Source organism: Danio aesculapii, chromosome 3 (assembly GCF_903798145.1).
Source record: "Danio aesculapii chromosome 3, fDanAes4.1, whole genome shotgun sequence".
Lineage (NCBI taxonomy): Eukaryota > Metazoa > Chordata > Actinopteri > Cypriniformes > Danionidae > Danio > Danio aesculapii.
The window spans coordinates 37,288,567-37,304,072 of NC_079437.1; the positions used below are offsets into that span (position 1 = coordinate 37,288,567).

A 15,506-nucleotide genomic window follows, 5' to 3' on the forward strand; every position below is an offset into this window, starting at 1 on the left:
TTTCAACAGCAAACGTTGCAAATATAGAAACAGTATCTGTACATAGTTCATTTGTATTTAGAACAAACTAAAATATTGGGAAAAAAGGTCCATAAATTACAGTGGTCCTGCAGAAGAAATACTAAGATTTCAGAAGATGTCTGTCACTGTTGGATTTTTTTTAGTCTCACAGTACACAACAGCAAATCCACTGTCACAGGACTTGGCCATGCGGTAATCAAATACTAAAAATCCGTTTCAACATATATATATATTTATATTTGCAATATATTCTCATCTTGTTGCTTTAAGTAACATCTTTTCATTTTGGTACACAAACCTTTTTCCCTAAGTTGAAAATCACTGTGGTGTAATATTTATCCTTTAGAATTTGATTTCACTAGATTAAGGATTCATATGGTCCTGTTCTTTGTGGTCCATCAAAAATGAAAAAAGACACAAACAAACACTTGAGTAGATTAAGATTTTTGTTGGGCTGATACTCCCTTCCAGTAATCTAGAATGTCATGCAGGTCTTCATCCTTTGCAAACTGCACTTTTTTCCTCAAAGCGTGGCCCGCAGCCATGTATTCCTCATCTTTGTGTCGCTTGCGATGGAGTTTAAAGCGCTCCCAGATGCTGTGTGATGGTTTGCAGTAGTACTCAGGACTTGACGAGTAACTGAGATTGTGATACTGGGGAGAGAGTTGTGAGTAAGCCAAGTCTCTTGCCCGAGGCCGTGTCAGAGGCTCTAAGATAGAGGTTTTCCGGCTCTCTGGTCCTTCCAGCTCCTCAATTTGGTGGGCATCGGGGTAAGAATGCCGATGCTCACTATACTGGCGGATCTTTTCCGCCTCTGCTCTTAGTATTGCAGCTGCAGGCGTGATGGTCAGGATAGTCTCTCCTGTGGGTGAAGTCTTCTCTATGTACTTTGACTCTGACTTGTATGACCCTTCTGAACGATAAGGCCTTGGGCTTCGTATGGAACCTCCAGTGGCTGTACTGGGACGTTTTGGAGAGGCGTCTGATGCATGATGTCTTTGTAAAGAGTGGTGGTAGCTGTCCTTGTAGACAGGCGAAAGGAAGCCAGACTTGCTCTGAGGCTGCTCTGAAATGAGTACCAACTGAGGTTCGGCAGTTGACACCGCACCAGACTTCACCCCTTGGAAGGATGTGGATTCTGATTTTAGAGCATCAATACAATTATTAATAATCTGGTTGACCTTGTCCACTTCTTTTGCAATTGTCGAGATCTCTGCAACTGAACCTTGGCTATTGCCAGCCATGGACATCTCACATTCCCTTCGATCTGGGTGGTCCCCTGTTCTCACTTCCATGTAATTCCCTTTGGCCATTTTCGGGGTGTCGCTGATGTCTTGCAGTTTGTATTGCTCCATTTCACTGCCGGACGGTAGGTAGGGCATGCGAGTCATGCTCTCCCCAGCCATCATTTGTTTTTGAGACATCCTTGATATTGTCCCGCCTTCCAGCTCACCCCCATATTTAAGCTCGATTATGTTCTTCTTTAGGCTGCCTGCCTTTTTGTGCTTTTCATCTTGTTGCCTCTTTTTCCGCAAACAATAATACACAATGCCTAAAACGATTACCATACTGAAAAGACATCCTAAAATAGTCATTATGTAGTGAGTGGCAGTTGCATTACTTGCTACTCGCTCTTTTCCATTCTTAGGCCCAGTAGATAGTGTCAGGCAAGTATGATTGAATCGCAATGAGTTTCTTATTGAAGCCACACAGTAGGTGTAATCAGTGTGGGGTTTCAGGTTTTTCAATTCAATGTCCTCCTTCTGTCTCTTCAGATTCTGTATATCAGTGAAGAAGCTGTTGTTGTACAAGACAAGGATGTACATTTTCTTGTAGGGGTAAGGGATTTGAACAGTGATTACTGCGTTCGTGTGAGACACTTGCTTGAGTTTCATGATTGGTTTCACATCTAAATCTAAGAACGTGGGACTTATGCTGATTTCCTCCGGCTCAGTACCCGAGGGACAGTCTTCAAGCCCACATGGTGTGGAGTCCGGAGGGAAAGTGGTGGTATCAGGAGGCACAGAGATATACGGAGTCACATAATCCTCCGTGCACACAGTGGACAGCATATGCAGAGCATTCCGGTATGTGGGATTGTTCGGATTCTGGCTTAGAAGACTGTAGCCTGAGACCCCTGCAGGAGAATCACACACCATCCGCTCACTTGTCCGGTTGGGAAAGACAGACAGCCACTTGACAAACCCCAAGAGCTCGCAGGAGCAGTTGAAAGGGTTTGTGTAGAGTTCACAGGTTGTCAGCTTAGTCAGGCTGGTGAAGGTAGACCCATCTAACACCTGGAGGCGGTTCATAGAAAGGTCAATGTTTTCAATGTTTGGGCACTCCCAAAAGGCATTGGGTGTCACAGTCTCAATCAGGTTGGCCTGGAGGTAGAGGTACTGCAGCTTGCCCAATCCCCTGAGAATCCCTTCAGTCAAGTTACGCAACTTATTGAAGCCTAACTGGAGAACCTGCAAATTAAACTGGGCCGAAAAAGCTCCATCCTCAATGTAATTAATCTCATTCTTGGTCAAATTCAGGTATGTGAGGTTTGTAAAGCGGCTGAGGGCAGAGTAGTGGATACTCTTGATCTTGTTCTCATTCAAGCGAAGGTCCACTATGGTGCTGTTGATATGCTGAGGGATGGCCTCATAGGGTGGCTGATTTTGGCTGCAAATGGCCAACCATACAAAGCCCTTTTCACCTTCTATGAGCCAGCAGTCTCCCCTCACTCCACCTATGTAAGTCAGACATATTATGGCCACAGACCAGAAGAAGGCACTCTTCACCATGCCTCCATAACAAGCCCCTGATGCCTTCCTGGAAGCCATGGGTGATGCCAGTTGGTAGCAGCTTGGGGTATCACTTGAGTTTAAACTAGGCTGGATGGAGCCTCACAGTATTTGAGCAGGGTAATAAACCCTTTCCCGTTAACCAAGGAACAAAAAGTTCAGTCTCTGGAGGAATATTTTACATGAGTTTGGGGTGTCTGCACTGATATCCCAACCCACTGACCATAGCTTACGTATATACAGGTAAAATCTTCAATGGAGAAGGTTTCACAATAGTGGAGTGGTAGAGCTGTTGTAGTGTTTCACCAATTCAAAATGGCCTGCGCTTATTTCCCCAGGGAAGAGCATTGTTGATGGCTTTCATCCTCTTGTCTTTTCTTCTCTCCCACCATTTTAGTCTCATTTATGGGTCCAGAGGTACACCCTGGATAGGACAAAAAAAGAGAAAAAACTAAGTGTTGACTGATGCTCACAGACTCTTTAAATTGGAAAAGTAATATTTGAAACGAGTGTTAAAGTAATGAAGACATGATTTGTATCATACAAGATGCCTGATACGTATGTGTGCAAAATCATACAGCTCAAAGGAATAATTTATATCACATTTATTTCCCTAACGTCTTACTCAAATGTCTCTGGAACTGTGGAAAGCTAACAAATAACTTTGTTAGCTTCCTATCAATTTATTTTGCACACTATTTTCCTTCCCTTCAGTTCTTGTGACATATTGCTATTATCGAGAACCACTGGCTAATTTCCACCTGACAGATAAAAGAAAACAAAAGTGTCCCTTTTCTCCCTCCATTAACTCTGAGACCATCAACATAAGAAGAACCAATACTTTGGAGATGGAACAGATCAATTACACTTTGCACTTTAAAATGTTCAAGTGAAAACAACGAGTGTCTCTAGAGACCAGTTTATACAATTCAAATGCATAATTTGGTCAAATTGCCTCTAATCTTCAAAGACATTCTGCACAAACTCACATGATAAATTACTAAACACAAACAATTTCATCATAAAAGATAATAATAAAGATTATAGAGGAATAAAGATTCCTGCAAGCTTTTTCTTGATACTCATTTATTTTCAAATGAAATAACCGACTATGAAGGCAGAAGGAAATCATTTGGGAATAGTATTTCTTTGAAAAACACTGCCCTCACGGAGAGAAGGTACATTCCCTGGGGTGGCAGAGACAAGAGGGAGCTTCAGTTCACAGTACTCCTAGGCAGGCTTTGAACCCACATTGAGACAGCTGTAAGCAATGTTGGCTTTATCACAAACCATTTTGTGAGTTAAAAGAGGATGGCAACTGGTTTAAAAGCGGAAGCTTCTCTTTCCACTGCACTTCTTCCCTGAACCATGGACATAAAGGTGATTGCTATGTGTGTGTGTGTTTGTATTTTGCAATAACCCGAGTGCTTTGAATGTTCCTTATTTCACTTTTACTGCTACAGTAAAGGAACAATATAGAGGCCATTAACTAAAGAACGCTTTGTCCTCTATTGATATAACTGCAATGTCAAGTAATGCACATGTTACTATCTAATATGAATACAACTATGCTTTATTACAACCACAGAATGTGTGTTAGAAAAAATATGACAATGGCAGCACAAAATGAAAGTCATTCATTATTGCACTGTCTCTTTAAAGCCGGGGAAAGCCTCTAAAAGCCTCTCCACTAGATGGAGGAATTATGAGTAAAGACTTGCACAATATTGAATTCTTTACAGTGAGTTCCACTGCACTAAAAACTCATTCTAATTGTGCCGTCTGATTGACCCGCTATTACCGTAAGCCATTACTTTAGCAGCTACTTGCCCTGTTGGAAGACTGGAAAAGAGGGAACACGCTGATTTAACACAAGCCATATACTAGTGAATTATGCAAGGAGAGCAGGCTTCCACTGAAGAGGAAAGAAGCATTTCTGAAGTGCATTGATGGACACGGTTCATAAGCTTTCTATGAAATGCAGTGGATCAAAGCTGGGATTTGACTGGAGTTTGCCTGGGTTCCTCCCAAGCGGTGTGTTAGATTGCCTACATGTTAGATAATGCTCTGGTTTGGAGCACAGATGAAATGTCATCTGATTAAGAACATTTTAACCAGTATTTCATTTGGGTTTCAAGATTTGGAGGCATCCAAATCTAGAGATGGGTACAGAAAAGTTTTATTTATTTTTTGGACCAGGGTATTTTTCTTTCTGGGGCAATGATTGCATATCTTGATTGCTTGTCGTGAATATCTGATAGAATGGTTTCACTCTGCCAAACTTTCTATTAGATAAAGATGTGCTTGTATCAATAGCTGGATGTTGGCATTTATTTAGTTATTATATACAGATAAAGTCAAAATTATTAGCCCCCCTTTGATTTTTTTTTTTTTTTTCTTTTTTAAATATTTCCCATATGATGTTTAACAGAGCAAGGAATTTTCACAGTATGTCTAATAATATTTTTTCTTCTGGAGTAGGGCTTATTTGTTTTATTTCGGCTAGAATAAAAGCAGTTTTTTTTAAACCCATTTTAAGGTCAAAATTATTAGCCCCTTTAAGCTATATATTTTTTCAATAGTCTACGGAACAAACCACTGTTATACAATAACTTGCCTAATTACCCTAACCTGCCAAATTAACCTAATCAACCTAGTAAAGCCTTTAAATGTCACTTTAAGCTGTAAAGAAGTATGTTGAAAAATATCTAGCAAAATATTATTTACTGTCATCATGGGCAAAGATAAAATTAATCAGTTATTAGAAATGAGTTATTAAAACTATCATGTTTAGAAATGTGTTGAAAAAACATGGGGGGGGGGGGGGGTAATAATTAAGGGGGCTAATAAATCTGACTTCAACTGTATAAAACCTTGGGGAGGATTTGTGCATTCAAATGATAATGCAAGTTCATGAAAACATTTGTCAACTTACATATATCTGTACAATAAATAATGTTGATGGTCCATTTGTGTATTAGTACACTGTCTGCTTAATATCTGTTGATACTGCTCCTTCAACAGACATTTAACAGACAATAAGAAACTTCGCAAGTACATGTCAACTTACATTAGCCCTAACCCCAAACCTAACCCTAACCTAACAGCCTACTTATAATCTAATGAGAATTAGTTGGCATGTAGATTCAATGTAACCTAAATTCAACAAATGGACCATCTAAGTAAAGTGTGACCTAATTTTAATATGAGCCCCAAAGTGTTAATTATTGAAACTATATTTTTTGGGGGGTATCTCCCTCAGATGAGACTTTACCGGGTGAGATGTCTGAAAATGCAACATTTGCAGTAATAGTGAACAGAGGTAGCAACATTAGTAATACTATAAAACATTTACTACCAAAACATTCATTCAACTCAAGTAATGCCCTGTTGTTAGTTATTTATGTCTTGGTACTTTATGCACCTACTTTTGTTTGCTTAAAGGTATTTGTAAACTGCTGTAAAGTTCAACAGTAATAACATAACTTACATTTTTCAACGTGTTTTACATATTTTCTGTCTTTTAGAATCAAATTGTAGAAAAGAGTATCAATAACAGTATTGATATAAATTGGTTTCAGTTAGGAGTCCTGGAATTGGTATTGATGTCAATAAAAATCTACAGGAAATTATACATATGCAAAAGTGTGTGGAAATATATTATTTTGAAAACAAAAGTTAATTTTAAAACATGTATAAATAAGTACCCGTCCTCATCAAAAAGTCTGTGGCCGATGAGTTTGACGACAATAAAATTAAAATCCCATTCAGAAAAATACAATAATTTAGAAAACAAAAGTTAACATGAAAATAAAAAATTAAATAAATAAATAACATTAAATAAATTAATTAATAACAATAAATAAATAAATAAATAAATAAATAAAAATAACATTAAATACGTTTTTAAAAATATAAAAAGCTATGAATGAATAAATAAATAAATAAATAAATAAATAAATAAATAACTGATAATACAATAAAACTGCAATTGAACATACCCATGCATAAATTCAGTAATATTTTTTTCAAAACATTTTATCATGATAATAAAACTGTGCTGAGAATTCTGGGCCGATAATCGTTTGTAATAATGCCAATCAAATCTATTCCCAGTCTTGCCATTCCTAGAACAATTTGGCATGATGTTAGACATAGATAGAATTTCTCCATGCATCTCCATTTAAAAATAATGTATAGACCATTTTGATGAATGTAAACAAAAACAATGGTCAATGGTAATGTCTATAGGTTCCGAGAATCCAAAACGAGCCACATATTGACAAACAATGGTATGATAGCTGTTTTAACATGAAGTTAGGATTGAATTGCCTCTTGTTACATTTATGAAATAGTTTGATAACAAGCAGGAAATGTTCATGGGCCAATGACATGACCGCATTGAAATGGCCTATACATGTTTTCTGGTGTTTATTTTCTCAGAAGTAAGAAAGGCAACCATGCCACTGGTAAATAGTGTATTAACAGTTGGGAGGGTGATGTAATTGGAAAAAAATCACAAAAAAACATATGCTTCCCCCCAGAGAGCTCTTAATATTTGCTGAGACTCAGCACTTCTGCTGTGAAGTGGGAAAAAAAAACAAAAAAACAAAACATGAGTGTGTTCACAAGTAACACACACCCATCTTGCCTGCTCATGGCCCATATTTTCTCAGGTGACTGTTAGGACAGTGACAGGACAGGCAGGTGACGGACAGATAGACAGCTTCATCACCCTGCACTGCTTTCTGGATGGTTTAATCCTCAGGCCGTGCCGCTGCCTGCTTTCAGCTGCCCTGTGTGAACAGATATCCTGCTGTCCAGAATGGCAGTTGCTGACATGCAAGCATTCAGAGTCACGGACAGGTGCAAAGGCAGGAACCTCCGCAGGTGGATGTATACTGGGCTGCATGGAGATCAGATTGACAGCGCATAGTAATTGAGGCCACAGCACCAATCAATCAGATCCATCAATGACACTTAAAGGTCAGAGGTCATCTTCTTAGTCAGTCGACCTTTCTCTGTTTGGTTGGTCTTTCGGCAGACCTGCGAGCTGTTGTGCACGTTAATGAGTTTGAAGTCAGACATTAAAAAGATTAGCTGCAGGACAAGATGGATGCAAACTGACCGAATACTCTTCTGTGGTTTAACGACAAGAGGGGTTTATTAGCCAATGAACCTTTGTTGGTGGTTTCATGTTTACAACAGAGCACACTCTGATCTATCTATCCAGAGTCAGTGTCAGACAACAACTAAAAGAGGAGCACATGGCTTCCAGAGGAGCACAAAAACAAGGCATTAAAAAACTATCAATACCATGCAGGATCACACTTATACAGTAGTACTTATGCAGACTATTGTGATTTTCCCATAATATGTGAAGCATGAGACCAACACAATTGCTATTTTCCTTTTACATTTTCACCCAAAAAATAAACATACAAACTATAGTTCCTCATTTTTAATGTTAAAAACCAAGCAAAGTTCATTGTTATGTTTTATATTTATTCATTAATTTTCCTTCGGCTTAATTCCTTTATTCATCAGGGGTAATCACAGCAGACTATCCAGCATATGTTATACACTACGGCCAATTTAGTTTATTCAGTTCACCAACACTGGATTTCTTTGAACTGTGGGGAAAACCGGAGCACCCAGATGAAACCCATGCCAACTCGAGAACATTCAAACTCCACACAGAAATGCCAACTGACCCAGTCGGGACTTGAACCAGCGACCTTCTTGCTGTGAGGCGACAGTGCTAACCACTGAGACAACATGTTGCACTATTTTTTATATGTATGTATTTATTTATTTCTTAAGTATTACACTTCACATTTCAAGTAGTTTTATTATATTCAAAATGTAGTGCACATCAATGATCGTAGAGCCTTCAGTGTCAGAATATAGTTATTTTGTTTACCCATAATGGATACTGAATGAGTGTACATTTGTTTATCATCCGCATCATGATGACACTTTTACTGTACAAAGTTTTTATTTAATGATTATTTTAGAAAAAAAAGAAAGTCTTTAAGCTCTCCAAGGTTGCTTATTTAATAAAAATTAAACGTGGTTACATTTATTAAAAATTACTTTAAAATTTTAAATAACTTTAATAAATTTATTATTTAAAGTTTTCATTATCGCCTATTTTAAAATGTATTACACTTTGAAAATCAAAATAAAATAATAATAATAATAATAAAATTTGAAATAAATATTTTGTCAATTTAAAAATGTCTCTGTTGCCACATACGCCTACTTTTATGGCCTTGCTAAACGTATTTCTTCATCCAAAATAAATAAAATAAAATAAAACAAAAAAATCCAAAATAACGTTAAATTTAACGTTTAATTTAAAACACGTTTTTCTATGTTTTTTCTTTCTAAAGAAGATTTCTCTTTTTTTAAGAAAAGCTGCAGTTTACACAAAACATTATTCATTGTGTGCCACATCATATGTTGTTGCTGAAATTATTATTACTATTAATCCATTTATTTATTTATTTATTTTATTTTATTTTTTTTATGGTGACCATTGACTTGCATTATGTTGATGTGAATCAACTAAAGTTTCAGCTAAAAATCTTCTATGAAACTCTATTGAAGAGAACCTGAAAATATCACCTATACAGAGAACCTGAGTAAACTGCAGATTTCCCTTTTTATCCCTGTATAATTTGATGTAGATACAACAGATATCCCACTAAAAATCATAACATTTTTAAATGGTGTTTGTGCAAAGCCCCACTTTCACAACCAGCTGTTTTGTTTGCTCTTTGTTAAGTACAGTACTTCTATAGCTTGAGGAAAAATCCAATCCACAAACTCTCCGATTGCAGCTGCATTACATTACTTAGGTACAGTAGACTCTAAAGGACGAATTTATTTTTGGAATTACATAAAAGTGAAAAATAAAATGATCCCAGAGGGCATCACATTCGCAAAGTACATTATAAACAAACTGCAGATATCTGAGATGGTCTGTGGTCATTTAGAGTTGTGGCGTACAAGCTACAATTCATGCCAACCAACCCTGAAACTAATGAAGAGGAACCCAGAGGCTTATAGAAGCTACAGTATAAGTGAGTGTGACGCCTATATTCCTTCATTGTTAATGACAACAAATGTGGCAGTAAAGAAATCCACACAACTCTACCATCCACATCATGTCAGCTGTGGGGACACTCTCCTTTAAAACAATACTGTACAGTATGTTGTGCAGTCTGTTGGGTCTTTGCACAGGGTAAACACTGATCTATCAGCTAGTAAACTCGTCAACAATAACAGTCATCAAACAGTAAAGGAGATATATTAATCTGAGAAAATGATTAATGAAATAGAGTTTTATTAAGTTTATATTTAATTTAATAAACCAAATAAGGCGTGAAATGTTACTATAATATAAACAACATGGCTAAATGTATGTGGGATGCATTTTGTTTTTCTTTATTTTACAAATGTCTTTAAATTCTAAAATCATAATTCATGTATTTGCAGAAAAGAAGAAATGTGACCGAAGATATTATGTAATTATTGGTTTCTGGGAAAATTTTCAATTAAGTAGCCTAATAAAATTTGATAAAAATGATAGATAGACAGACAGACAGACAGACAGACAGACAGACAGACCAGCTTTATTGGGGGATGTTGGCTTAAAGAACAATATCAAACTTGTAGCAGTGCGATGTAATTGTACATCAGCACTGGTGGGAGGTGTGCATTGGCCTTAGTGTCCCACCAGTAATGATATACATCCAAATCACACTGCTACGAGTGTGATATTGTGTTTATAGAACAATTCGATGACATAATCGTGTATATAAAAAAGAAAATCAAACACAAAGGGTCTCAAAATCCTTTTGCATGAGGAACTACTTTCTACTGCCATTCATTCACTTCTGCAGCTGACATCAGAACAGCAGAAAACCGTTGCTACTTCACCAACGTCACTTTAGAGCTAGTATTTGAATGATTCTCTACTGTAACATCTAATGGCCCGTTTCCACTGAGTGGTACGGTACAGTATGGTTCAGTACAGTACAGTATGGATGTCGACTGAAACTTTCTGTCATACACCACGCCCTCCAAAAGGGTACCCTTGTTAGTGGAAAATGCAAGCCTGATAAAGGTGACCTGTGCCGACCCGAACCGTACTGTACCAGTCAGTGGAAACGAGCCATAAAGTGATGACAAAACAGGTGATTTTGCTGACATTTTAAGATTATAAGGCTAGAGATTTCCCAGTATTTCTCTGTTGCAATCGGGAGATCACAATAATTAACCCTGAAAAAGCCAGAGCAAAGCAAACACTACCAGATTACTATGGCATAAATACAGCACTACGGAATACAAAAAAGAGAGATCAACTTAGAATGTCATTTACTTGTTCTGTAATGATTTGTTCAGCAGTAGTTTACAACACACAGTACACTGAAAAAATGCTGGTTTTTCCCCATAAGGACTTAATATGCAGTTTCTGTCGTCATCTTGTGGTGGAACATCAACCATCTTTGCTTTGCTCAATATGATGGGCTGGCCGCCAATGTGCTAAATCTCAGAAATTATGAATATTTAAAATAGGCACTGTCCTTATAAATGAATTGCATAGTTGCAATCTAAACAACTACACTCTCGCCCGAAACAGCCTCAAATGAACATTATGTTGTTCAACAGCTGCATTTTTTGCCAAACTGTAGTCCGCTGCTTGCCACTCGTGTGGGCGGAGTAATACACAAAAGAGGAGAGGCTGCTTGATTGCTGATATTACTTTAATATCTCACAGCTATCAGCCAATTAGATTCGAGAACCAGACCGAACTGTTGTATAAATGTTATTTAGCAAATGAACTATGTGTATAATCATCTCATTTACGTTAATTTGACTTCACAGTTTCAACTTACAAGGGGTAACTTACTTTTTAAAAGTAGTCAACTTGTCGCATTTAACGCAATGAGTTTTCTCAGTTTTTTTAAAGTACAGTAACTAATCACTTTGTACAGTGATTATAGATAGTGTCCCTTTTTTAGCAACTGTCATTGTTTTCCTTGTTTTAATTATAAAAACTGATGAAAATAAAGTCATGCTGCCTGTGAAGTAAAAAGTACCTGACAAACAAACACTACCTTACAAAAGTTTTGTCGCCTATCCAAGTTTTAGAAACAACAAATAATAACTTGCTTTCTAGTGGCTTATATGAAAGGCAAAGGCCTCTAGATTACACTTATTTTACCTAAATAAATCATGATCATGCCTTGATTTTTAATTATTTAATTAGGACTGTAAGGTCTGACTTTGCTTAAACAAAAGTCTTGTCACTTAACAGAAAAAATGTACAGTACAGAATATAAAGTCATGGTGCAGAGGAAAAATAACTAATATTGTGCATGACTCCCTTGATCTTGGAGGACTGCATCCATACATCTCTGCAATGACTCAAAGAACGTATTAATAAAGTCATCTGGAATGGCAAAGAAAGCGTACTTTTTCATCATCAGTCCTTTGGATTCTTCTTCGATGCCTCCTCCATCTTACCCAAGATATGCTTAATAATGTTTATATCTGGTAACTGGGTTGGCAAATTCTGGGGCACCTTGACCTTCTTTACCGCCAGGAACTTTGATGTGGAGGCTGAGGTATGAGAAGGAGCACTATTCTACTAAAGAAGTTGCCCCATTCTGTGGTTTGTAATGTAATGGGCAACACAAATATCTTGGATACCTCAGGCTGTTGATGTTTCCATCCATTCTGCAGATCTCTTGCACACCACCATACTGAATATAACCCCAAACCATGATTTTTCACCAAATTTGACTGATTTCTGTGAGAGTCTTGGATCCATGCGGGTTCCAATAGGTCTTCTGCAGTATTTGTGATGATTGGGATGCAGTTTAACAGATGATTCATTGGAGAAATCTACCTTCCACTTTTCCAAATGATGAACTAGAAGTCAAGGTTTTATTTTGTTGCTCTTACAACTGGGATCGGCGACAAGACTTTTGTCAGGTGTATCTTGATTTATAAAACAAGACAAAAGTACTGAGAAACCTGTTGTACAAGCATCACATTTGAATAAATGCATTGTGATCTATTTCAGAGAGCCAGAAGGACTGCAATCTTGACATCAGGACAGAGTCGCAGAGTCGCCAGCGTTAACATTTGTTTTGTCTGGTTCTGAATGAGGCCCGAGGGAGGGATTATATGCAAATTGTTATTCGGTCTCAGCTGGGTTTGCATTTGGAATTAACCGTGGTTTACCAACAATGCACATTTCTATTCTAAACCCCCACATTATGCCAAAGCATTACAGCCTCCCTTCCCAAAAAAACGTGTGCCCTCTCATCGCCCCGTTCTGCATGTTCATCCACAAATATTAATGACTCTCGCTCGGCATATGCCATTAGTGGCTGCTGGCAGGCCGGGTTACAGAAATTCACTTTGTTTTCGGGGGCGCCTGAGGAGGAGCACAGACAGCCATGTGTTGAGAGCTGCTTGGCATGAACTATTGGATAGATGTGAAATTGCTTGGCCTGAAAAAACCTGTCTGGATGTGGCCAGTACCTCTCACATCAGTAATGGTGCTATGCGCTGACATGACCATAGTTTGGGTTGGAACGTGATTGATATGGATCCCGAGTCCTTCTGAACAGATGCTTCCCATACAAACAGGAAGAATGAGGCAACTGCGGGACAGCGACTTGAAATTTATTATCTTTATACAAATCAACCCACTGCACCAGATTTGACAGCAATGTGAAAACCAAATGCCGTATGAATGAGGAATGAGATTCAGTGGCTGCTTTCTAAGGAACTTTTGCAAAACTTTCTAATTTCTTTGGAAGTGTCTGCTGTTTTGGAAGTTTGCCATATAAAGTTATTGGATGGTTTCAGAAAATTTGAAATACAGTTACTGTCCATACTAATTCTGATTATTTATATATATATATATATATATATATATATATATATATATATATATATATATATATATATATATATATATATATATATTCTTCCACTTCAGTCTTGTGAATTCTTGCTTTGGTGGCAGAGTCCAGAACTAGGTCGTGTCTTGCCTTGTATGTCGTGCTCGACTCGAGTTTTCTCGGGCCAGGCATTCATCATGTCTTGGTCTGTGTCTCTTGTTGTTGTAAACACACAGTCTCGAGTGAGCTGTACATGCGTGCCCCTGAGGAAGCTTGGTTTTGCGCATGCTTGCTTGCTCTCGTGATTGTTCTGTTTGCAGCATGCGGTTTCATTCTCAGAGTCTCAGTCTAGTTGGTTTCATTTTTGGTTGGTGCTGAGATGAAACATGCATGTAGCATGTGTGGGTGCACGGAAACTGTTTTTATTCATCGTGTACTCGTGTCTTGTTTGTGTTGGTGTTGCTAAAGCACGTGGCTTGGGGCCTGTTTCAGAAAGGAGGTTAAGTGAAAACTCAAAGTATTTTAAATCTGAAATGAAAGAAACTCTGGGTTTTCCATTTTAAAATGGCAGGTTTGTTAAACCCGAGAAAGCAGGGTAAGTCAAGCCTGTTTCGGAAAGAGAGGTAACTTTAACTCAGAGTCAGTTACTGTGGTAGCTTATTCTGTGAACCTAACCTGGTCAGGAGCAGGTTTTATTCTCTAAACTCTGTCAGTTTCTGTCGGTCTCCTCCCCTTTTTTAAAGACGAAGCAGTATTTCTCGCCTTAGCCTTACGTTTCCACCCGCCTATTGTAATGCTCATTTTGGAGATGCGCATAAAAATGATTGATGAAAACGTCATGATGCACATAACTTTTGAAAACACGCATAAAAACATGCACATAACTGAGTAGGATAAACTTTTATTCAATAGAAAAGATGTGCATAAACTACGATGGAAACACTTTTATTGAACAAATTACAGTGTGTGCATTAAAAAAAGGTTTGATATAAGAGATCATATGATGATGAAAATGTGTGTGAATGGACATTCTGAAACCGAAAACTCTGAGTTGATTTACCGAGAGATTAAAAACTCAGAGTTCAAGTTTAAACTCTGAGTTGGTTGAACCTTCTTACTAAAACAGGCCCTTGGTGTTTACATTGTGACCACATGCATTAGTGTCATGTTTCACATGAACATGTGGTTAATGAGTTCTCTCATTGGCTGCCTGTTCTAAACTCATTTTACGTGAGCACATGGCTTGTGTTGTTGCTTTTGTGTCGTGCTCCTGTCTATTGTCTAGTCCCACCCTCCTTGTTAACCTATTGTTAGTTTATTATGTTCACCTGTTTCTTTGTTAGTTCTTAAGCTACGGTCACACCGGGCTTTGTGTGTGCGAAATTCTGTCGTGCAGCGCTGCGAAAAGGGGCGGGATTAAACAAGCTTATTAGACATTAAAAAAAGCTAGCGATTGCTCCATGTTTTACATTTCTGCCCAGAGAGGTCATGTTTTGATTCTCGACTGGTCTCATGCAGTCAAGTGATGCGATTTAGCAGGTTAGAGTTCACCAAGCTTGAACTTTGCACCGCAGCAACCTGGGAAACTTTACGCATGACCCCGTGTTTCCGGTCTGACGCATTCGCGTGCGTATGAATGGAAGTCTATGGGAAGAAAAGTCAAGTGTGACCGCAGCTTTACTCGTTATAGTCTCCTCTTGTCTGCTGTTCTGTGGTAGTTCATCACCATTTATCATCTTGTCCTGTCGTAACTTTCAGCCCTGAT

At 38.0% G+C, this 15,506-nt stretch overlaps 1 protein-coding gene across 2 annotated transcripts in view; it reads right to left on the reverse strand.

Moving 5' to 3' along the window:
* Window positions 1–259: 259 nt before the first annotated feature.
* Window positions 260–15,506, reverse strand: part of elfn1a (extracellular leucine-rich repeat and fibronectin type III domain containing 1a) — a 214,651-nt gene continuing 199,404 nt past the window's right edge. For both annotated transcript variants that reach the window (XM_056453929.1, XM_056453928.1), the window contains one exon: window positions 260–3,237. In XM_056453929.1, the coding sequence (XP_056309904.1) occupies window positions 459–2,852 (2,394 nt within the window). In that variant the 5' untranslated portion in view covers window positions 2,853–3,237 and the 3' untranslated portion in view covers window positions 260–458. The remainder of the gene's footprint in view (window positions 3,238–15,506) is intronic.